At 37.2% G+C, this 25,143-nt stretch overlaps 1 protein-coding gene and 1 long non-coding RNA gene across 3 annotated transcripts in view; one reads left to right on the top strand and one right to left on the bottom strand.

Moving 5' to 3' along the window:
• The window catches only part of KCNT2 (potassium sodium-activated channel subfamily T member 2), a 115,078-nt gene that overhangs the window by 39,421 nt on the left and 50,514 nt on the right, over positions 1-25,143 (top strand). For both annotated transcript variants that reach the window (XM_054515724.1, XM_036387642.2), the window contains exons 7-10: positions 2,523-2,597; positions 3,099-3,182; positions 3,751-3,845; positions 23,086-23,266. In XM_054515724.1, coding sequence (XP_054371699.1) covers positions 2,523-2,597; positions 3,099-3,182; positions 3,751-3,845; positions 23,086-23,266 — 435 coding nt within the window. The remainder of the gene's footprint in view (positions 1-2,522; positions 2,598-3,098; positions 3,183-3,750; positions 3,846-23,085; positions 23,267-25,143) is intronic.
• On the bottom strand, positions 14,186-25,017 carry LOC118689397 (uncharacterized). Its single transcript, XR_004980612.1, has 4 exons — positions 24,509-25,017; positions 17,465-17,712; positions 16,677-16,766; positions 14,186-15,418 (listed from the first exon to the last, which is right to left on the bottom strand). It is a non-coding gene; the product is annotated as an uncharacterized LOC118689397 (long non-coding RNA).

The raw sequence follows: 25,143 nt of genomic DNA, 5'->3' as shown, positions 1-25,143 counted from the left end.
CTTGGGGGATAATTTTTTTTTGTATTATACTTTGTATTACTGACACTCAGTAGCTATCAGAGCCACTGCTGAATTTAGAGACATGTATTTCAGTGTGCTTACTGAGTGATTATGGCATGAATGTTTTCCTTAGTGCCCAATAATGCTAAGAGGCTTGCAGTTGTCCGCTGTCTAAAAATTATTCTTCTTAATCCTTGGAGCATATATTATTTAAAGGTTGGGGTTATAAGTGCAAATCAATTATGAGCAGAAATAGTCCAAAATTTATATCCTGGTGTCTAAACAGTAAAGGGCAATCACAGTTTGTGCTGTTCCTGAGTTTATTGGGCAGCATTTTATCCTCATCCATTCTGCTTGTAATTTGTTTCAGTTTCAGTGGGTACAAAAGATGAATTCTTGGCAAATCTGCTTCCATGAGAAGTTACTCATCAGTGTGTGATGGATGGGAAGCTCCACTGATTTGCTGCATACACCTGCCACAGAAGTTGAGGCAATTTTGTGATTCCACTCCCCTTAAGAGAAAGAACTAAGGGATTAATCTGAGGAACAACAAAATTTGTCAGTCACATCAATCCACTTGATGCAAACGCCTCCTTTCCTCTGGTCCTGTTTTCCTAGTTTTATTTACACCATTCTCTTGAAGCTAAGCATGGTATTATTTCACCCACCGTAAGGCTTTTCTGCACAGCCAAGGTGACCAAGGGTGCCTTGGTTCATGTAAATCTGTGGCAGGTTACTTATTTTATGGAAACATTTTCAAAGCTTTCACCTTTAAGGTAACTAACTTCTACAAGTCAGAGAATTAGCAAGCGAGAAAACAAGAAAAAGATGATTGTGTTTGCATTGGAGTGCACATTACTAGGATTTCACAAATAACCTGTAAAATGAATAAAACAGTCATTTGAGAGAATACTCTGAGATTGACCTTTCTGATACCTGGTCCATGACATATGAGAAATGATTCAACATGCAGAATAGTGAGGGCAGAGTAGCATATCATGCTACTGTGATACAGCGAATTTGCATTTTTTATAGCTTTTAAATGGAGAGGAATGCAAAGGATGTAGCACTGTGTTGTGATGCTGATCACTTGGATCAGGCAATGGAAGGTTTACAATCTGCATTCTCACAGCCTGAAGTATTACAGGAAGGTTTGTCCTTAGCCAGAATTCTGAAAGATGTCTATGTCAAAAACCTCCATTGTCAAAAGGTACCAGAGACATCTGGCAATGCTGCTTATGCCTGGTGCTCAGGTACTCTGAGGGCTTTGAGCAGCATCATACATTCTCACTGCAAAAGGCAGTTTTGCAGAACTCATGATGCATTTATGCATTTCCATGTGGAAGCCAGAATCCTACAGCTGCACACATCCCTAATTACCTGGAGCCCATCCAAACTGGCACTTTGCCTGCACAGTTAAATTATGTGACATTTTTTCTCTGTAATGCAGAGGAGGAAACTCCTAATGTTAAAAATGAGGAAATTCGTGAAATCACAAAATGGTTCAGTTTGAAAAATCAGATTTGATTTTGATTTTACTCTTCATACAAAACCCTCTCAGTTTGCAGCCTCATGATTTCACTTGTATGTCTGACTCCAAACAATTGCAATTATGTGGAAGACAATAATCCGTGTCCCTGAGATATAGTGGCTTCCAGATGTGGAGAGTTAAAAATAGAGAAAGAATTATATATGATATAGAGGTTGTATTTAATTTTAAGTGGCTGTATCTGGTGGTTATTTTTTCAGGGAAGATGAACATGTTATTGCAACTGAAAATATAACGCTCTACTGTAAATTCTTGTAATACTGCCATGGTATGTGCTACACTATTATTGCATTACCTATGATGGAGTCCTGCTACACAGCATTAGTAAAGCTGTGAGTCACTGAAGTTCAACTACCTTCCTTTTCTAATATGTGGATTTTCATCTCAACATTTAATCAGTCACAGCCACTACGCAGATTTGGAAAAAAAGTAGAATTATCCCCATCCTGTTGCTAGCAGTAAGCAAATTAAAAGATCAATGCCACTCCACTGAAATATGTGGGAAGACCTCTCATTTCATGGAAGCAAGATCAAGTTCCAAAAAGCCCTGAAGTGTTCAGAACAACACTGTTCTGAAGTGTTGGTGGCAGAAACAGAGAACTTGATATTGTAGTCCTAATTCAAATATTAAACACTTGATTTGTTCCTTACTTCCCTCGCCAAAACCGACGGGAAAGAAAAAATACAAAGTAAAGATAAATGATAAATGCAAAGTATGAAAGGAAGGAGATTTAAAAGTACATATCTTTTACTTGGGAAGTACATTATGATAACCTGTAGGAAAAAGGATCCACAGTGATCTATATTCCATATTCACATTTTCCACGTGTTTAAATCTGAGATAAATGATATTCCTGAATTTCAGGTGTGGGAGAGACTCCCTGTGTTTCATTGGGTCATCACATGTATTTCTCTTCAGAAATTTGTTTATAAGCTGACTGACATTGTGGTGTTTTTTTCCTTTTCTTTGAAGGGAAATATCTGGGAACAAATTCTGAGAATACCCTTTCTCCTGGAAATAATTAATGCTGTCCCTTTCATCATCACGGTAAACATATTTGAATTAATACATTTGCACATTACACTTCTATAGCTGCACAAATATTCTTACTTTTTAAAAATAAAATTTATTCTAATGTGGATGATGAGTTTGTGCCTATGGGAACAGAAATTTGCCAACAAGAAGAAGATAATTTGCTGCTGGAGTAAAGCCATACAAATAACTTTTCACTTCTTCTTCCATGGGCACAATCAAAACCAAAACCCTCTAACTCCAACTACAGCACAAGCAATAAAATAAACCAGATGGTTGTAGAAATGTAAGAATCACTCATGTCTGCAGTGAAAACTGACTGTGTTCCTATTTTATCTAATTATCTTGCATGTGGTTAATCACAAAGGAAGACAAAAATGTTATTTAAAGCCAAATCTCACACTAGAAACACATTAATAGTAAGTATTTTTCCCAAGTTTTTCATTGCTGCTTGAATAGTAAAGCTCTATTCCTCATCAGAAAAGCTCCTAATGAATTTGTTAATTCTTCTTGCAGATTTTCTGGCCAGTCCTAAGAAACCTGTTTATTCCTGTATTTTTAAATTGCTGGCTGGCAAAGCATGCTTTAGAAAATATGATTGTAAGTATGCAAAGGAAATAAATATTCTAGAGTTGTGAGTTTTTTTGTATATTGTCTTTAGTGGGATTTTGGCAGTACAGTCTAACCGTAATAGGAAGCTAACCAGATCTGTATTTAGATTATCCAAATGGTCAAGCATTACTAAACTGCTTTCTGCATCAAAATGAGAAAAAAGTAAGACATGAAATGAAATCTCAATTAGTATAAATTGTTACTGTGCCAATACAGGAAATGGCAGTGGATGGTTCTTTTGCTACTCTGCCATTCATACACAATTGCAGGGAACTCAACTGTTGGGCCATAATTGGGCCTTGCAGCCTGTAATTTGTAAGCTAGACATGAGCAGACCTCAAGGCAGCTTGCAGTAGGATCAGAATTGTGCTGGGATGAACAAAGAACTACTTAAATAATCACAGAATCACAGCTGGCCCTTCTGCACCTTCTGTATTATCAGAAAATGCGTAAGTGCATTTGGGTGACTGCAGGGTACTGCATATTTCCTCTACAGAATCAGATCCTGACTTATTGGTTCAAAGCCAAAAATAACACCTATTTTCCATTACTACAGAATGATCTTCACCGAGCCATCCAACGCACACAGTCCGCAATGTTTAACCAAGTCCTCATTTTAATATCTACCTTACTATGTCTCATCTTCACTTGGTAAGTGGCCAAATCCCCTCTGTTTTTATTATACATGTTGGCTTGCCTGGTGGAAAGCATGCAGTGAAATAAGAAGGGTGAAACACTTCAGTGAAAGTGTTAACTACCACCTGTACTGCTGGGGTGTGGATGCACTGGGTTTGGAAACAGAATGTGCATGCATGGGAAAAGGAATCCTTCTCACTCTAAAGAAGGAAATACAGATGATGCAAAAACACAGGGGGAGCTTTACATATATACCAACCTCAGCAGAGAAGTCACTCACATGTGAAGAGTACCAACAGAAGTAAATTGACCCACACCAAGGTCACCTTCCTCTGTCTGCTGGGACAGAGAAGAGTGTGCAATGTCTCAGCCATAAGACTTTGACTGAGTCAGGTTCCCCTAAGGATTACAGGGCATAGCTGTTTATAATCCAGATTACAGACAGTGCAGAATGCATTAATCTAGAGTACTGATGGCACTGGATGGTAGGTTCAAACAACCAAAATGTATTACTCTGAAGAACGTTTTGCTGCGAGAAAAACTTCACATGCACAGGAAACACCACTCCATTGCCCCATGTTTACATTGTGCCAGAGAGATATGGTGTTAGCCAGGGCTGGAGGCACATGAAGGAGACTATATGATTAGTCTGGCTATCCAGTAGCTCTGTAGCTTACTTAACATACAGAACTTTCTCACCAGGAGTGCCTGAGAATTGAGAATCATACTCAGGGGGAATACAGGGCTGTGTACAGTGTGATACAAGCTGGTGTACTAGAGGACAGTGAAGAGAGAAGATGGTTCTGTGTGGAAAGGCTAAATCACCTGTATTTGTTTTGCCAGACAAGATGCCTTTAGGTCAGCACATTGATAAAGTTTGGTGTGTCATTTTGGAGACAGTAATTAGATATTCTCCTACTTTATTTCTCTAGCTTGCTTTTCTGATAGTCACTGTTATGTGCTGCCTTACCCTTTTGGTAATAAGTGTAACATAGCACATGGCTTTTTAGAGGAGAAGTTTGCTCTACCCAGGCTAAATGATTGGTCCAATTTTACCCTCTGTCTTAGGGCTACACACATGCTTAATAACAAATGCTGCCTGTTCTAGACAGTAATGAATTTTTGTGATATTTAATCTCCTGTTGAACATGATGTAATTTTATATGCATAAGGACTTGGACATTTTTAATTTTGCTTTTTAGTTTTTTAAAGTACAAGGTGCTATTGAGTAAATAATCCTTCACCTCTTTTACCTCCGTACTTCAATATTTTACTGAAATGCTGCACAGCAGCAAAATGCTTCTCACCAGCAAGCACTGTGGTAACTGACAGTAAAACATGCAGGAAGTGGCAAGCTCACCTGTAATTATGGCTGGGCTCAACAGCTGCAGATACTGCTTCATTATAGTGCATTATTTACTGACCTAGGACTGACCCTGCTAGACTTGAAAATAAGCTAAATGAAATGAAGACACCCAATGAACAGTAACTAAGGAAACTTTTTGGCTGAGAATAGTAGTTCAAACATCTGCAGCTTCTCTAAGACTGGAGTTATGTTCAAGTGATTGTTACTCTTGTCTATGTGAACACACATAATGGCATTTTTACACATTTTTTCTTTATACTACTGGTTTTATATTTAAAAGACCCAAAACAACATCTATAAACAGTCCAACTCAATTAACTTAAGAGTCTTTGATTATGTTATATCTATGGCGAAGTTGAGAGGAGTGTTTAATTTTATAGACATCATTAGAGCTGATATGAGTTCCTTCCTGCTGAAGGAGGACCCAAGTCCACTGCTGGAATCTGTGCACCTAAGGGTGCCTTTCACCAGACTGATCTTTCATGTTTTCTGCAAAGGCAGGCAGTACCCAGGTCAGTATCCTCAAACATGTCTGGGAGCCAGCACTGGCACAACACACAAAACTTTTCAACCATCACCAGTCTGTTCTCATAAGCATGCTTTGGTTCCATTTAGAAACACTGCCCTGCTCCATGTAGTGCCATGGCTTCAGTAAAGCAAAATGACTAAGCCTGGATTAGTACAGTGCCTTCAGTAGCAGAGCACTTTCCCCTCAGAGGATGAGGGACATGCTCATGGTGTGCTTTTGGCACCACTGGTACCTGCCCTCATCGAGCCTCCCTGCTGACACTCAGGGCCTGGGTGGATTCAACTGAAACCCCACAGCCCCCATAGCTCCTGCTTGCCAGGCTTGTGCCATCTGCTGCAAGAGCAACATCAGCACTTGTGAAGCCAATATAGCTTTAAAACACAGGGTTTTCTGTTCAAAGCCACCTTTTTTTGGCAGACACATAGACAGAGATGGAATGGAGCTTTTTATGGGAATTACATGATAAGATGGTATGAAGCCCAGAAAGATTCCTCATTGGCTTTGTTCCTGTCTGCATATAATAAGAATTTTCAAAATAACTTTACCATAACTAGCAGGAAACCCACAGAAAATGATTTTCACCTCATGCATCATTTGTAAAGCCATCATTTACATCTCTTAAAAGTAGTGGTTACAAAGATAGGCACGTGCCAGCTTACGTCTTACAACTCAGGTGGAAGCTTTCCAATGAAAGCTAAAAGAAATAAGTTATCTGAGGTTACAACTGATTGGCTAATCTCACAGTTTTTAGATACCATTTTTCAGGCTGTCCTTTGCACTTAGAGTACAGTAGAAAAAGACTTTTTCTGTGTTTTTGTACAGAGCTGACAATTTTCAATGTTATTATGGAACAAACAGTAATCACAACAAAATTTATGCTCTACCCCACTCTTTGCTCTTTGGTGATAATTGTTTATGGATGTGGGGGTGGAACTCATTTGCAGGTCAGTAAATCTATAAGACCATTTTCAGGTATCTGTAATTTATAGATTACATACAAGGGGTTTTTTTTTCTGTCTTATTTCCTGACTTCAAAGATAGATTAGGCTGTCCAATGATTTTCTTTCTTTAAACATCTCAGTGGCCTTGTAGCCAGAGCAATTTTACATCTACTAAAATATGTGTGCTCCAGTATGACAGACTGTTCAGCAGTTACTATTGAGAGTGTTCTACTGAGAGTTACAGACCTAGTCATAATATGTGTTGTGTCATTAAGCTAATGGATGTTTGCACTTGTTTGTCAAATGGAATACTAATTATTTCTGTAAACTGTACAAGAAGACAAATAACAGTGAATGAGTATTTCAGGCATCTTTGTGTGACACAGTGAATCATCTATTAAGAGTTATTTTGAATTTTAAAGCAGTGTTAGTCATATATCACCAGTGTAGAGTGATTAGCTTGTGAAGGAAGTGGCTACAAATTCTTTGAGATGGACAGTTATTTTTTCATACTCAAACCTGCCCAAACTTTGCTTATGCTTTCATGGAAAGCTCACTGAGGTCAGTCTTAACATGTTTTTACACTTCAGTGCTTTCAGCATCAGAAAATAAGGATGTAACAGTAACTTGCAGAATACCTGTAGAATGCCAGTGCTGTAGCCTCAATGGCAGTTACCCACTCACAGTTCTCATCCAGAGGAAGCAGTAGGAGTGAGTTGCTTGAAGGGATGAAGACAAATCCCAACAATGATCTAGTCCAAACAAGACAAGTCAAGACTGTAAATAATACAAAATGAATTATTCAGCTATTACAAGAACCCCACAAAACACTGAAGTAATAGCAGTGATACTTTTCTTTCTCTGAAACAAAGCAGATCTGTCAGGAACGTGTTTGTTTCAAACACAGGATCTCTGTTTTTTGTTTTGAAGTATTCCAGTGCAGTGCTCTCCAAACATCAGCAAGTAGATCTGGAAGTAGGGCAGTACTGGCTCATGCAGTACCTTTCACATCCATTGGAGCAATCCCACCCTCCCCCTGTCCTGCTGCTCAGTTCCTGGAACCAGGGCAGCCTGGATGGGTGCTTTCTCTGGGCATGTGTGCAATGAAAATTGAGGTCGAGTTCAGACACTGCTTTAACACTTCCTTAGGTGAGGGACGATGAAAAGGCTGTGCAGCTCCTGGGAGGTCAACAGCAAAGCATTTCCTGAAATATCCACTTGCCATTTGTGAGGAAATAATCTACAAATTCAGCTAGAGTTTATGTGAAGTACTGCCTTCTGGGAAAAACCGTGTGCCTGAAATCAAGGCCAACATTTTTGTGAGCTTTGGTAGGAGAAACACATATTGAATACAGAGTTTATCTCTTTTAGGTACAGAAACTTCTAAGGTGGCTTTGCTGAAATCTGCTGTATGAGACACATGCAAAAACAGTGTTGCCAAAAATAGTTGCTAATTCTGATTATTTAAATGAAAGAAATTCAGATAAAACTCCTAGAGTTTCTTTTGGAATTTATGGGATAGCCACACTTCTTTCACCATTGCTAGCACTGGGATCCATCTGCTTACATGCCCATGATTAGTACTTAAATGGCCAAGGCTTTTCAAAAGGTGAGCAAATGTAATAGAAAATTACCATGAAAGAATGAAATAAACCCCGCAATTGTTTCTTTGATTAATGCCTTTTCATATTTTTATGCAACTATTGTATTGTGACAAAACAGGAATATTACCGTATACAATTTTCTTTTTTGCTAGCTCTGTATTTGTAATAATACACTTAAAATATTTTTGCATATTTAAGTTCAAGAGTTCAGATCTGAAAAAAGCATGTGGTTGATTAGTGCTTTTGAGGAGTGTTGCTGAAGATTGTAGGATAAGGATGGGTGCTGGTTGGCTGTTTGTGAAAGGCAGATCAGAAATCATGTATTACAGGGAGAGCAGAAGTATTGAAGCTCAATCAGAAGTCTTTTTGGCTACCCATCAAAGACAGTTTCTATGGAAACCTAGATAATTATACAGTGATTTTCATGCTATTTTAGTTATTAATTTGGTAGTGACATAATATTTCCTTTGTTAATCTTTTTAGATGTTTCTACATAGTTATTTCTAAAATAATTAGGTCAGCATCTTTCCCATGGCTCATGCAGGGAATTCTCTGAGCCACTGATGTAATGGAATATTTAAAACTAGACACAGACACCAGCAAAATTAATAACAATTTAAAGAGTCTATTTACTGTGATCTGTGGAAAAAAGTCATAAAGGTTAGAAGGTTCAATCTCAATTATCTTCTTAGTGTGAGAGATACATTTGTAGTCATCTTGTTTGCTTAAAATAAAAAATAATCAGACTAAATGATAGCTCAGAAAGCTGCCTTCACAAAGCCTCTCTAAAATGGAGTATCAACAGCATTATTTATAAGCAAATTCTCCTATTTGGAATATATATAGAAATATTAAATTAAGCAATTAACAGTGTGATTATCTTCTTTATTTCACCCTGGAAAATGAGTCAGCTTCATGTACTTGTGATCTTTTCAAGCTACAAACTTTGCTAATTTGACCAGGTTGCAAGTCATTTGTTAATCTGAAAATCAGTAGTTCCAAACTGAATGTAGATAAAGGTGTGCAAAGTTAAATTTGTATAAATTTGAAAGGCAAAATTAACTTACCCACATTTTTTGGTCTCTGTTGTAGCACACAATATCTCAGTATTTCAGTACAATATGGTGTGTACCTTTACATTATGGGTCAGGTGAATCATCCTTTGACAATTAATGTAATTGCAATTTCACAGTCTGTCCTGTGTATAGTATATTCTATAAATCAGTATTTTAAATTGACACTGGGAAGAATTTTCAGCCTCTCTTGCAAGGCCTTTACTCTTGGTGGAAGTCAGACATTGAAGCACTTACTTACCTTTCTGAAAGTTCCAGCCTCTATCCTCTGAAGCATTTTTATCTTTCTCTTCTAACAATTTTTAATGCCATGTGAAGTACTGAAACTTCAGTAATCAGAATATACATATTTAAGGAGAGTGCAAATCATTTACTCAAAATTAAGCCCCTGCCCAAAAAGGAGATAAAATGTCACTCAGGCTCTTTCCCAATATTCCCCAATAACTTCCATGGGACGTAAAAATCTCTCTCAAATAGAAAGGGCTGCTAATATTTACATCAATAATCTTGACTAAATTTCATTAAAGATGCATTGAGACTATTAGGGAGTCACAATATTTTGGAAAACGTTATGGACTCTGAATATGCAATTGGGAGAATTTCAGCTTTTATTATCATGACATCTTGCAATAGAGTAATAATATTACCAGATACCATGACAAGCAGAGCTTGTTCTGGCAGCAGAGACCAATTACCATTACAAATGGAGGAAAAAAAAGCAAATGATTTTGAGTCATATAACATTTGGACTGTTAGAAATACAGTTCTAAGACTGCATTTCTATGGTGTCCTTTCTCCAGCAATTGTATTTCGAATTCTGTGAGAGATAATAAAATCAAGCTTATTGCGAATATTAACTAATTATGGCTTGCCAACACATGCAAAGCAACATGTAAAATTCCTCAAAGTTGGTCTAAATGCATTCCTGTTCTTGTTCCTTTGCAGGAACAAACCATAAAATAGAGTGACTGTGAGGAATCTGTAATGCCTCAGTAAAATAAAAAAAATTAAATGTAGCAAAATATGTCATAAAATGGGGTTTGGAGAAAATCTAGAAGTGATTATCCAAAGAGCAAGGATAAATAAGGAATAACAAAGAAAAAAAGAATGCTATATTCCATTAAAAAACCCCAAACAATGACTGTATTTTAATATGTGCAACATGCATTTGAGATGTGCATGTTTTCAAAATTATCAACACTTGACAAAGATGCACAGGAAAAATGCAGCCAGATGAAAGGATTTGACATAGGGAGCCAGAGAAGTGAACTAAGCAGGCATGCAGATTATTAGGATGTAAGTTTTCTAATTGCTTTCCATTGTTTTATAAACACACAAACTTGTAAATAGATCCCTTGTGTGAAAATGTAAATGTTACATATGCAAAAGATGTTTGTTACCTTCAGAACAAAGGTGACAAGAATAACTTCTTGTTAAAAGTAAAATGCTGGAATGAAAGTTGATCTGGAGAGTAACCAGAGACTGCAGGATGTGAAATACTGTGGGATCATACTGGCAAAATAAATCTTAGGTTTTGGTTTGGATTTGGGAAGACGTAAATAAAAACAGGTAAAGTTCCCCTTAAAGGGTCAATTTGATGTACAAAATAAGTGTTAGAACCTTCAGTCTTCCATCTCTTTCCTTACAAGAAGGCATTACATTTCATAAGCTTCATTTTTTCTTTGCACTAAAAAGAAAAACCTGATACTCACATGCTGTCTTTGAAAATATTCTATCATTTTAGACAGTAGCAAATAGAATGCCAAGTGTAACAATGGTGAGTAACTGTGTTGAGAATGTTCATGGTAAATACTTCACCATTCAGTAGCTGGCATCAAGCCATCATCACTCACAATTCCTGGCTCAAAAATGAAGTTGTCATTAGCATGCAGACTTAAAAAAATAAATATATCTTTCATTGACTGATTTATTAGGCTGATAAACCATTTATTTTACTTTACAAAGATTTGGTGTTTGTAGTGGTTTATGCTAACACATGTAACTGTGTTATCAGATGCCATCAGCTATTCTGGTTCTCCAGTGGGCATTATGGTGATTTGGGATCAGCATAACCTCTTCAGTGCTTTATTGGCTTTTGTTGTCTGTTTCACATTCCAACTATATTTTAAGGGTGTGAAATTTAGCAAAGTTCATATTTCTCAAATGAGAAAGAGAAGAGTTAAAAAAGTTGTTTGATATGCCTTTGGCCATACAAACAGAACTTGACTCCAGCCTCCAGGAACTGTTCCCTCACTCTGTGTCTGTATTCAGCATAACATTCTGGCATGTTGAAAGCACATCTCAGAGGCTTTGTCAGAGATCAGATTGTGATACAAGTTCATCTAAAAAGAAGGGTTTTAATGCACTTACCATGGCTTTTAAAAGGAAAAAATTACATCTAGAATGCACTAAAAAAAATCTATTCTGTATAGTTGATATTCCATTAGAAATTACTATAATGTTTAGACAGATGTTTTTCAAAGAAGTGAAGAGTAGAGGCACGGTCAGCCATAGAGTGTCACACTTGGGTGATAAATACACATAAACCAGTAGTTTGTAGATATAGACATTTTAGGGTATAATCCAAATAAACAGCACTCTGATTAGTGAGTTCTGTACTTCCACTAGCAATTAAAACCTTCTAAAAAAAGTTTAAAAAGTTAGTACATTAGTTGAGTTGTGTTACCTCAACCTCAGTAAAACAGCTATTATAAAGGAAGTTAGATATATCCCAAAAGCTGAACATATGCCCCCATTCTTTGCTCAAACACAGGTGTATTTTTTTCACATTTCTGGAAGTTGTGCATTTCTGCCATATAGAAGTGTATATTAGAGTGGAAGTGCCTGAGTCACAGCAATAAGGCACTAAAAATAATCCATGTTCATTTGTAAAAACTGAAGACCAAGCCATGGGTTGACTTTGTGGACTGCAAGCTTAACAGCAGGCATGAAATGTGATTGTCAGTTCCTCTGGGCACAGAGCACTGTGATGACCCTGCAGAGCAAACAGGGCATTCCCTCCTGCTGAAGGGGTAGGGGATCACAGCAGAGGCAGGGCTGTTTAGAGGTACCCAATACCTTACAGTCTGCTGGGACTGCAGGCTTTGTTCAGAACTAAACTCTTTGTGGCATTCCATTTCAGTTACTTTTTTTTTATATTTTAGGTCATTATTACCATTGGCTTTTGTACATGACAAGCCTTAGTCAACTGCTGAGAATGAGCACTTAATCTGCTTTTTGGTTTAAATACAGTTAAAATATTTTGCAAGTTTCTTTTCATTAGAGATGAGCAGAGGAAAAACAAGTAAATGCAAATATCTTACGCAAAGGAGTTAAAAATAAAGTTACTGATGAGAGGGCACAGCTACATATGGGCATGTACTTACATTTACTAAAATTGGATAAATCACTGAATATTTCAAGTTGGAAGGAACCCATCATCAAGTCTAACTCCCTGCTCCTACAGGGTTACCTAAAACTAAATCATATGACTAAAAGCTTTGTCCAGATGGTTCTTGAACTCTGACAGGCTTGGTGCCAGGACCGCTTCCCAGGGGAGCCTCTTGCAGTGCCCAAACACCCTCTCAGTAGAGAAATTTACTTCTGTTTTACCTCTCCCTGTGGCAAAAAGAATGACCATGGGTCATCTTTTAAGTGTCCTCCTTCACTTGATCTCTTTTTGTTCACTTCACTAGCATTTGAAAACTATAAAAGAAAAAAAATGCACAAAATATTCAGCCAACTTTAAGACAAATATGAAATGCTTCCTCTTGAATATTCAGAGTGAAAATCTAATTTTATGAGTTGTAGTGTGTGTGTTTGTAGTAAGAATAAAATCTTACTGAATATTCTCCATTCTCCATGGGACAAGCAATCAAGGGGAAAACATGCCAGACAAAACATACCAGAGATTATAGAATATGCTGTCAGTCCTGGTAGGCACAGTGATCTTCCTTCTTCTTCCTCCCTGCCTTCACCTCTCTGGTGTTGTGATCATTAATCCTATTTTCCTGGCTGGTGGATGAAGTTCCCCTTCTCACCCACGTGTCTCCTGTTTTTTGGTCATTCTGACACCACCTGTGCCCTTGTTTTAGATGATGAGTATTAATTACATACACTATTTTTTTTCCTAAACATGCTTGTGTTTGTTAAACAGTTAAACCTCGCATTTCAAGAGTCTTGTGAGGTTTTGGATTTCAATGATTTCTAAAGAGAGTAATATGTATACACCCATTTGAATTTCAGCCAAAGTAACTAATAGATTTGGAAATTTTTTTCAAGCAAGCACATTGTCAAAACAGGTGTCCCAAAGAAAATTTCTCTTTCAGAAAATTTTAAGTATTAGAAGTTCAGGATTTTTCACTCAACTAAAAAATTTCATTGAAATCACCGGATTTCAATGGAAACCAGTGTTAACTGTAGTGAGGAGCAGGAGGAGGAAAATTATGATGATGGTGAAATCCCAGAGCTTGCTGATCAAACTGAACAATACACAGGGAGTTCAAAGTATACAAGCTCTCTGGCTCATGGCTAAAAGAATTGCTGGGTTTCCAAGCAGGAACTCCAACCACAGAGGAGTCTACCCTGTAAAGCATGACAGAATATATTGCTTTTATCTCCTCACAGATTACCTCCTGTAATTTTCACCCCATTACACAACCTCTATTTAACACTTCCCCCCTTTCTGGTGTTTTAGCAAACCTAAGCATTAAGTCTGGTGCTTAATTATATCTTTTTCACAGGCCAGTTGTTTCCTTGGCCCTGTCCAGAGGGTTGTCTCTAGCTAAGACTGTAGGTCAACAAGGAAGTGACTCTGAAGTAAAAACACCTTTCCAGAAGGAACACAAACAAGGAGAATTTATTTATGTGGCACACATTTTCATGTGTGCTCCTGTTTTTTTCATAACAATTGTTATGAATTAAAAGAGCCAAAGCATACCATGTGAGTATTTAAAAAAACCCAGGCTATATTTTAGATGACATTGCATTTCCATACACCCCTTTATATCTTTATCTCTGCAGTGAACTTTCTGCTCATCAGGAATCTGCAGACAGTCTTCTAAATGGACAGACTGGGTATATCAGTGCACTTTTCTTGGGTCTGCCCATAGAGCCACCCCTCTAAGCAGCTGTGTGGACGCTCCCCTTGCAAAGCAGCAGCACAGCAAATGCTTCCATTTAGTTCACTGCCTGTTTGAAATGTCTTTGCCTTAAGACTGTCATGGAATCTAGCAGCTACATTGAGGACAAAGGGAACACACAATGCAGAGGGTTTACTTTTGTAAACCCAGATTCAGCAAACATTGCTGGCAAGCTGCAGACCTCTCTCTGTAATTATTGGCCAGATTTTCTATTTCTAATGTTGACAGGAAGGTTACAGATCTGACAGTAACTTGTGGCCTTTGTTCCTTACTGTATAGGTGACCTCACTGACAGAGGTACCAACACTTAGAATACCTAGGCATATGAAAGAAGCTTAAATGATGCCAAATTTGTGCATGTAACAGCCAAAATATTGAAGGGAAACACTCACCATGAGAATAATAACCATAGATGAGTCAGTGTTTTTACAGGGCATCTTGAAATGCAAGAAATGTACACCACTGTCCTCACATGATCTGACTAGAGCCTTTTATCTTAAACACTCTTTCTATATTTATTTTCCAGAAGGGAGACCAATAGAAAGTTTCCCATTACCCCAAGTCTCAGGAAATTTAAGCTGGAAAGGGAAAGTCTACTTGAGAGCTTTCCAAAGGGCTGCATGCCTCATGGCTGTGGTTAAGGGGGATAAGACAAGAGGCATTTGATTCGAATCACTTGCAAGTTTTAGACCACTCCAGCCTGTATTTGTTACTCGTTTGAGTTTCACAGCAGGATAAGCACTACAAGAAAGTCCATTTTCCTGAATATTACTTATCTGTTATTTTTTTAAGTTCTTTTTTGTTTATTGTGCTAGCAACCATAAAATGTTGCAGCTGGAGTAAGGTAACTCAGCTTGTCCTGAAGCAGTTGTTTCAATAGCAGCAATGAGAGCAGCAAAAAGAAGTTGCACTCAAAGAGCAGACAGATGAAAGGCTGTCAAGGAGATATAAAAATGGATGTCAGCGTAAGGACGATCCATGAATATCCTTAAAAATCAAATGAAAATGCAAAGTCTGATAAGGAGAGAATTTTGACTTAACAATAAAATTAAATCCACTTGACATTAAAATATGCCATGACTTGAGTTAGGTTGAAAATTAACAAAAGGTTTCTGTCACTAGCTAACAGAATATTCTACATGCTGGGTTAGCTTTTTCTTATGCACATTTAACAAATACTCAGATAATGAATCTTTCAATTGTTAGTTCAGTTTGATTGAGGGAGTGTGGGTGGTTTGCATAACAACTGTTACACCATAAGAGTGTTTCAAAACTATTGCAAGAAACATTAAACATGATGTTCTAAAGCATAACTTACCGGGTGTATTAAATTAGAGGTTTGAATTTGAATTTTCCAGCACAACACATACAATTTTTGAATATTATAAATAGATTACTTAATTATTCTTCCCAAGGAAGGATAGGTATAGAATGTCACCTAATTCTGTAGCACTCTGCAGGTGAGGAGTATCTGGTGGTTAAGGAGTGAGTGCACGATTCTGTTTCTCGAGTAGTTCCTGACTCCTTGTGTGAGCAGACCAGAGCCTCAGGCTCCAGCAGGCTCTTGGGTGCCACAGTGTTGACACACTGAAGCTGGGCTGCCAAATTTTACTTTGTTTACCATCAAAGCTCAGGGGCAGACTGAGGGCACACACAAATACAAGTGCTCATTTGAGCTTAGAGGCTGAAGTGTGGCCAGACCTGCCTGTGCAAGCACACTGAGCTGAAGGCTGCCCACAGAGGCACCCTGCTAGTGCAGCCTCAATGACCAGAGCTCCTCAACTGCAGCTCCACTTCTTATCCCACCAAAGGCAGCAGCAGGAGTAGAAAGGTTCTCACTCAGATTCAACAAATATTTATATACACTTGGTCATTTCATAATACCCTATTCTGCTTAACAAGATGTTCTGCAGTTGCTGGAAGTCACATGAGTTCCTAGGGGGAGAGTTTATTTTTATAAGTTGAGCTTTTGCAACCATTAGCTGCATATAATGTTCTGATCTTTGGGGAAGGAAAATGCTTATAAAGGACACCATGGGTAAGTAATAATCATATCATCAAACATCATCATTTGGGATAAAGATAAAATTGGAATACAAACAAAAATGACCTTTCCATCTGAAGAGAAAGTCTGAATTAATTTCTGACATGGTGGCATTGTTGTGTAGTGAAAGTAAATTCATCGCCCTTACCTCAACTTGTGTTCCAAGTCCCACAGAACTGAAAAGTGTGATTCAAAGCCTGCTGAATTAATCCAAGTCTTACCCTTCCCTATTATGATTCTAAAAAAAAAAAAAAAAAAAGGGACAGTGTTGTATGAAAATAAATGCTGGTCTCTGAAAAAAACATATCTGAAAAAATAGAAAGATTTATGTTGAACTGTCAGATGAAGTGACATTAGAGTTGCAAAAATGTCTGAGATTGTTACAACTTTTGTCCATTAATATTAAGAAACCACAGTGTCCAGTGTCTGTTTTTTCCTGTCAGGGACTACCTTGCAGCTGATCTGCTGCATTTGTTAGATCAGTTGTTGCCAACTAAGAACAGCAAGGGAATTTCTCTACCTATTTACTTTAAAGGCACCATGACAACCTTCATCTTTCCAGTCAGAAGTTCTCCCTCATTTCTTTCACTGTCTTGTATGAAATTAATATTTTCTTTGCCATGAAATTCAGTAATTCCTACAGCTTTAAAGCCTTTTATGTGGAATGAAAGATGAAAATAGCAACTTCTCATTGTAATGCTTAAATTTGATACATTTTACATGATATATTTTACCAAATTCTGTCATATTAACTTTATGAAAATTGTACATCTACTTAAACTAGTGGGTTTTTTTTTCCTATTTTAATATTGTTTATGGAAAATTGCTTTTAGAAAATAAATTAGAAAAAATCCATTGATTTTAGAAAGACCTGAGAAGAGGCACAAGGCTTGGAAAAAATTGAAGTATTTGGTTTTTAGCAAGTTAAAAGCTCACCTTCAGGGTTTTTGGATGGGATTAGCATTTTGTTATTGGTCAGAGTATTTTGTGATTGTTGCTTCACTCTTGCTGCATTTTCTGCATACCCTTGTTCTTTTTGTTTGCCTCTTCATTATTTACACAAGAGTCAGGATTTCTATCAGAAGGCATCAGGTTTTTAGGTCACAGGTAGGGTGATTACCAACACCTTCACATTCTGCATGTATTGTCACTCAGAAGTCAACAGACAGTATTTCCATATGCATCTGATACAGGGAATGAAAAAGAAATGCACTTTAATGTCACTCCAGTTATATTAGTATTCAACCCGGAGTTTGTGAAAATTGCATGTCTAATGATCACATGAATACTAAATCTCCACACTGAGAATTGCTGTTCCATAATGTCTAATTTTAAAATATGGGACAAAACTGCATCTGGCTCTACATGATGTTCTAGAGAAGACTGAACACCCCACAGAGACAATTTCTAGTACGAAAAACTGTTTTCCTCTGTGAAAAGCAGGGCATTCTCCAAATACAGCATTAGTCCCAACACCATTTTAATTTCAAGGATTTAAGACTGGCACCAGCTTAATATTAACGTCTTTGGCAAGTAGTGAGCACCTTTTGCCAATTTTAAGCAAGACCTCTATAAATTTATCAGGCTTTTTTGAGATATTACATCCTCTAGAGTGAGACTGAAGAATGAAATGTTCTATAGGTACATTTTATTTTGGTGTAGAGATTGAGGAAGTTTCCATAAGCAGTTACAGTCACTAACATGGTAGAATATGTCTCAAATGTATTTCCTGGAAAGTCAACATGATCCTTTTCTTCAGTATTTTTCTGTATTTGTACTTTACCCATGAATATTTGCTAGAGTTAGTGGTCTGTCAACAGTTTTGTTGACTGATAGTTCATTCCAATTTTTCTCATAGAGAAAAAAGAAAAAAACTGTGATAGTAAGCTCATAAATTGTTAAAATAACATTAACAACAATTGGCAGTACAGGACAATCAAATAATGAGAGTTTAATTTCTAATTTTTTCTAGCATCACAATTCTCTGGTAGGATATGAGGAAATTGTTCAGAGTTTTAGATGTGAGAAACTACTGAGGACATTTGCTTGAGCAGGATTGCTACTCTTGTGAGTGAGTTCAGGTGTAGCTTGTGTAGTAGAGAAGCACTGAGCCTTTGCCCCAGAATCACACTGAATCTGCTAAAATGGATCCATGTGGATTTCAACACATTCATTAGCCAGGCCCTTCAGCCAGTGGCTGCAAACATGGCAAAGTCATTACACAAGGTGGAGCTCAAAGGTACAGGTCCAAAGGGAAGTGCTGGCAATTGCTGCCTAATCCTCAGCACACAGAAACAGCTCTGACTTTTGGCTCAGCCTCTGGTGCATTATTCTAGACCTCAAGAAGCTGTATGTGTAAACAATAATTTTCTCTAGAAGTGAAAATGTAGAAATCAGATTAATTTGTCAACGCTGACAAATGAAAATATAAATTGATATCGAATAGACTCTAAACAATTGGTTATAAATAAGGATAGTTAATGTACAGTGTTTGCAAAATACTATCCAAATGGTTCTTGTTACATCCATTTCTGTGACAAGCTTCTGCAGCATGATAAAAAACTGACTGTCTCAGGAATTATTTTACTCTGCAGTATTTATTTCTGCAGGGCATTTAGAGACAGCTTATTTACAAACAGGAGTTGGTTTTGGCACATAAGATACTCAAGCAAACAAAGGTTCCTGGAACTGGAAAGAAAGCTTCCAGTAAAACAGAGACTGAACTCTCAAAAGTTCAAATAATACCCAAAATAAACATTACCAATCTTCAGAGATTACATGTTATTCTCTTCACTTTTTGTTTTTCAAGTGCAGTGGTAGCAGAGTGTTTGGAAAGATACTTCTATCCTCTGGATGTTTATAATGCATTTTCTAATACTACTTTTGCTTCAGCAGACACTTAGTTTGGCTTTCTGTGGTTTTTTTAAAAAATACTAAATCTCTGCATTGAAGCAATTCTGTTTTGTTTTGAGTGTCTCCCTTAGATCCATTGTGAAAAGACAACCTTCCTGAATTCACAGGAGTCCTAAAACTGGCGTAGAAGGTGCTGAATTGGCCTTAAGTTTGACTAGGGACTCTCTGTGTACTGATTATTACAGTGGTTTATTTTCTCCACAAAAACAAGTAGGTGTTAGCATTGCCTTTACTGTACGTTCCTTTCCTGCTTGAAATAATTTTGTTTATCAAGGATGACTAAATAAATTACTTAGCTTCAGGAGATGAAAGAGGAAGAGGAAGCAAACAAGGAGGTAAAAATATCAAACCAGGCAAAATATGAAGCCTGAATTACTGCACATTTCATTATGTTGGGAAACATAAGAAATAAGTGTACTTTTCCATGCAGAATTTATGCTGAAAGTTATGATTAACACTTCATTTCTGAAAAAGAAAGCTGATACTACTATTTATCTAGGAATTGGGATGTATTAAAAGATGTCAATGAGCTGTGGGGAATGGAATAACTAATCCACGTGGACTTGGCTTCTTGGGCATCCACTGATGTTCCACTGCACTCTCTGCAGTGTAATCAGGTAATTCCCAGACAGATGGGAATGTGCTATCAATGTAACATTTCTCTAAAGGCATAGTTGGTGAGCTAAAGTGTAATGTTCTTGGGAGAGTAGTCACAGAGGTAATATTTTAATTTTTAATTAGACTCCCTTAAAGTTGTCTCTTTGAAAATTGGTTTTTTTCTGCAGTTTGGTGCTCTCTGGCTCCAGTAAAGACAAATAGCAGAGCACCAAAACACCCAGACTTGGTAACCTGATTTTGGATTTATTATTCATTCCCTTGTATACAGGGTGAGGGCTTCAAGTACAGTTTGGTAGAACTGCAAATGAGGTGCAAATAATTTTGAGAAAGGAAATAAATTTGATCAACAAGTTGTTAAAAGAGCTGAATTTCTTCTTCAGCAAAGAAGCAGCTCCCTCATCTTGCTGACTTTAATTGTTAACTAAATGTGGGAAGCTCTGGCTCATGCCCACTAAGTTCAATGAGAAACATCTTGAATCCACATTTTGGATCAGACACATTATTTTGATGGCTTCAAGGAATAGGAATACATAGATCTATAAGGGGATAGACCTGATCAAATGAAATCTTGATCTCACCAAATTCAATGGGAATTCTGTTGTTCATTTAGAAAAAGCTGAAATGGTTCATGGTATATTACCTTATTTCAATTCAGCTGGGTGGGCTGGCTATGGAAATCTTACTAATAACAACAACAACAGCAATAATTCAAGACCTGAATTTTTCTATCATCAAACTATTAAAAATGTTAAGGTTTTACAAAAAAAGCAAGAAATAAACATTACTAATTCCTCGAAAATTAGAAAAAAACAGCCTGATGGTACCAAATTTTTATATTTTAATCCATCCTGTCAGATAGAGGTGGTAAAGCTGACCTTTTGCATTTACAAACACCAAGCAATTTCACAGGTATGAGCACCAGAAAAATTACATTTCCACCAATGATAGGCTGATGCATTATGGTTCAATACAACCCCATCTACAGATATTTAATCTGCTGAGGGCAGTGGTGTAATAGTCCTGTTAGAGGGGGAACCATATCCCTGGCTCAATGCAACCATTGCATTCCTGGCCCTTGTGAGCTGAAATCCTTAAGTGAAGGTTATGTATTTTGGGATATATTCACAAAAGGCAACTATAGACAAGAAAATGCACACAGGTGAATAGGAATAATAAAAATAAAGAATTAAAAATCCATTTCCATTCTGCGTTTAAAACTACATGTAACGTATCTGAATATTGATATTAAAATAGCTCATTTTTCCATGCTTCAGTGCCTTTATAATATACTTCATTATTTCATATTAAAGCTAGAAAAGGCTTTAGCTGAGAAACTTCCTTGTCTGAGACCAAAAGAAAGCTTCATTAGCATAATTACTTACAGTCCTTCTGTTAGTATTTTCAGGGACAAAAATATAATTATCCTTTTACTAAAAAAAACCCAAAAAAAAAACTCCAGTAAAACTGTGAACATAGTGAAATAATGGAAGATCTGGATTACAACTCCAGTGAAAAATGTGGGATGAACTGGATAGGAATATAAATATCAGTTCTGACTGAAGTATGAAACTTAGGCAAACAACAGGGAAAAAAGCCCACCCTTTTTAGAACATTTTGAGATGTGTGAAAACTACAAATGCTAGAACTGTGAAAAGGAAACAGGGAATTTGATCCATATGTTCTGGAAATGCCACTGCCCACAGCTAAATTATATTTGGAGAACAGAACAGAGAAAAGAAGAACAACTGCTAACACTGTTATAAACACAGGGTCTCCCTGGTGATGCAAAGGTCTTCCCATGGCAGATATTAATGAGGGACTCTTACCATCTGGATACCATACATGAAGAAATAATATTTAGTACGTTCTAGAATAATTACTGAGGAATATGATATGATTTATTAATTATTTATCTAATTCTCTGAGGAGAAATCATCCTGCTAGCTCCAAGGGGAAAAAGTGCTGTTCAGGGTTGTTCACACATTGAGTTTTTTGTTTTTTTGGTTTTTTTTTACGTAGATGAATATAATTTAAAAGCCTGAACTGAACTAAGTAATTCCACTGTATCAGAGAAGATCGTATTTTAAGCTTGGGGAGCTCTTTGCCGTGATACATATTTACAAAGTGAAATATTTTTGAAATCTGCAATGTTTGAAATAGCAGGATGACCTCTGGTGAGATTCTGTTACAGCTTCTCAAAACCAAAAGCACATCATGCTGATTCCAAGAAAAGTAATTACCAGTTAACTTGGGCTGCTGTTTACTTCTTCTCAGGAATGTGTGACTGGAAGGGGTGAACTCCACTGGCTCTGCTATTACAGACCCAGCCCAGCCCCGTATTTCTACTCTGTACCTTCAGCGAGCAGAATCTCACCAGTTGCCACCTCCCACTTCCTACCTGAAGGCTGACCTTGGATGCTCTTTCCTCTGATAACTCAGTACTCTGCAGTTCTCACATTCACTTTGTTCCAGACAGTCAGTACCCATTTGTCCCAAGAGAAACCTCCCAGTATTCAACGTGTGCTCTCATAACTGGTTCACATCAGTAACTCTGCCACAGAAAGGGCCAGAGCCCAGCACAAAGAGAGACAGATTTACAGAAAGCTGTATGTGCAGTTTTCTTGGCCACGGCAGCAAGCCTCCCTGAAAAAGTTGAAACATATCTATAAAAAATGTTGAATGGTGGCAGCTCTATACCATCTGTTTTGTTCTGGTTTAGAAAGGAATTGCATCAATCCATGATGTTCTATATACCACCTCTCCTTCACAACAGCCACTAAGCAAAACCTAGCAACAGTTGTGCCTATCATATTAGAATAATCAAAAATGTGTTTCTTTTATTACAAATGACTCTTGAAAGTTGTAACAATATAACACTTCTGGTTTGATATTAATTTTTACTTTTCTTTGAAAAAAATATCTTTGCTAAGCAATTTATAAATTCTGAAAATAGTTCTCTGCACGTATAATCATCAAGCTTGAACAGTTTTTATTTTTCATGTCTTTATTCATTCTTTTCTACGTAGTATTTGTGGAATTCAGCATCTGGAACGAGCAGGAAACAGGTTGACTCTCTTTGACTCCCTTTATTTCTGCATAGTGACATTTTCTACTGTGGGCTTTGGGGATGTTACACCCAAGATATGGCCTTCAAAGCTGCTTGTTGTCATTATGATCTGTGTTGCTCTTGTGGTGTTGCCCATACAGGTAAATCTGGATTTTTTTTTTTCTCTTTAGAATTGTTTTTGAAACAAAGGAATAATAACTGAAATAATTCATTGTTACTGTTATTATTGCACAGAAAATGTCAGAAAAAAGAACCACCTATCTCTCCTAGGGTTTTTCCCCTTTTGTGGGTTTTTCCCCTTTTTCCTGTATGTTCTCCTATACTCTAGATTTATACTAAAAAAACAGGGTATTGATAACAGTTTTCAAGTGCTGATGAAAGTTTTCTGCACCAGTCATGTACTACAGAGGCCTTCCTTTATCCTGAGATATGGATTTGTTATTAATGGAGCAATTACAAAAAAACCCCCACAACAGTAGCCAGCACTTTCTTTATGAGTACAGCTTTTCCTCTGCAGGCTCTCCCTGTTTCTAATCTTGGTTCTCTCCACTTCCTCTCTTACTCTTACAGCTCAGTGCTAACTTGAAAAAAATCTCATTAAATCTGCAACTCAAGCAAATTGGGTTCACAGCTGTGTATGGAACACATGCACACAGAGCCAGCAGCACAGTTAGGAATTTTTCATGCCTGCCTAAGTTTAGGACTTCTAACAGTTTCAACAGGGAAAGAGCAATTTATGAAAATCCAAGTATTTCAAGGAGTCAGTCAGCTTTGTTAAATTTGTACCAAGCGTTTTCCAGCTCATTAGGTGAGGCTGGATGACAGAAACCCTGAGGTTACGTGGGAAACCCTGCCAGGATGTTCACTGTTCCACACAGGGTGATCCCTCAGCCCTTGTGCCAGCAAAAGAGGATTTGGGAGACACTCTGCATTTTTATCAAAGCTTACAGTAGACCTGCTAGACCATGAAGCTCCAAAGTTTCTCACACAGCCATAGTTTCCAGTCTCTGCTTCTTTGGCAGAGAACTAAAGCTCAGTGTGGGCAGACAACACACAAGCCCTGGGAGAGTGGAAGCTCAGGCTTTGAGCATTAATTTTCTTGAAGTTATTTAACACTCTAATTAAATATTGAATGTATGTATTCATAGCCATATGCACCACCACAATTATATTCTCACTCAGTGAAAAATTAGTAAAATATATATTCTATTGAAAACTAAAATGTGCTGTGTTTAAGACATTTGGAATTTTCTAGGACATAGAAATTTCATCCTTAAGGTGGTTCTGATAGATACTTCAGGCTCCCACAGGAGCAGTAAATAACCTAGAATCTACTGGAATTTCAAATAAATTTACCTATTATTAGCTACTTTATTTTATACCTTTGTAGTGATAATGAGGCTTCATATAGTTTTCCATACACATAATGGAGTGGGAGGCATTCTCTCCTGAGCCCTGCAATGAAATGAAATCAGTTATTATTCATGATCCAGCCTCTCCATCAGTGGAAGGTGGAGGAGAAAAAGATGCTATCACACAGCCATACAGTTAAATTGATCTCAGTATTAAGCACGTGTTACTTACAAGAAGCTTTAACTGGCATTTGTATGTTTCTTTATATTCTCTTACCTGCATATATTGTTCAGCTGACAAAGGCAACATTTCTGTATCAGCAGCTGCTGTGTATTTAAGTTGTATCTAAAATTATAAGGCAGTTAAGAGAGTTTACAGAACATCACCTTCAGGACATTATAAAATCTCTGGGAACATTTACTGCCCAAACTAAGAGAAAATGGTGCCTCTTTCCAAGTCTATTCACAGTATGTGTGTGAAAACTTAGCCTTTCATACAAGGGAAGCAATTATGTCACAATACTAGAAAAAGAGAGCTTAGAGGCATAAAATACTTAAAGGAATGAGGTACCAGCCTTCATTTTTTTCTAAACTCCTGTGATTTAGTGTATTCCCATGGTATTTTAATGAATTTTCACTGCTGTTTGTGTGTGATAGATTCTGGC

The sequence above is a fragment of the Molothrus ater genome, chromosome 9, assembly GCF_012460135.2.
Source record: "Molothrus ater isolate BHLD 08-10-18 breed brown headed cowbird chromosome 9, BPBGC_Mater_1.1, whole genome shotgun sequence".
Taxonomy (NCBI): domain Eukaryota; kingdom Metazoa; phylum Chordata; class Aves; order Passeriformes; family Icteridae; genus Molothrus; species Molothrus ater.
The sequence above is the reverse complement of the archived record's forward strand: the minus strand, read 5'-3'. Positions and strand labels throughout refer to the sequence as shown.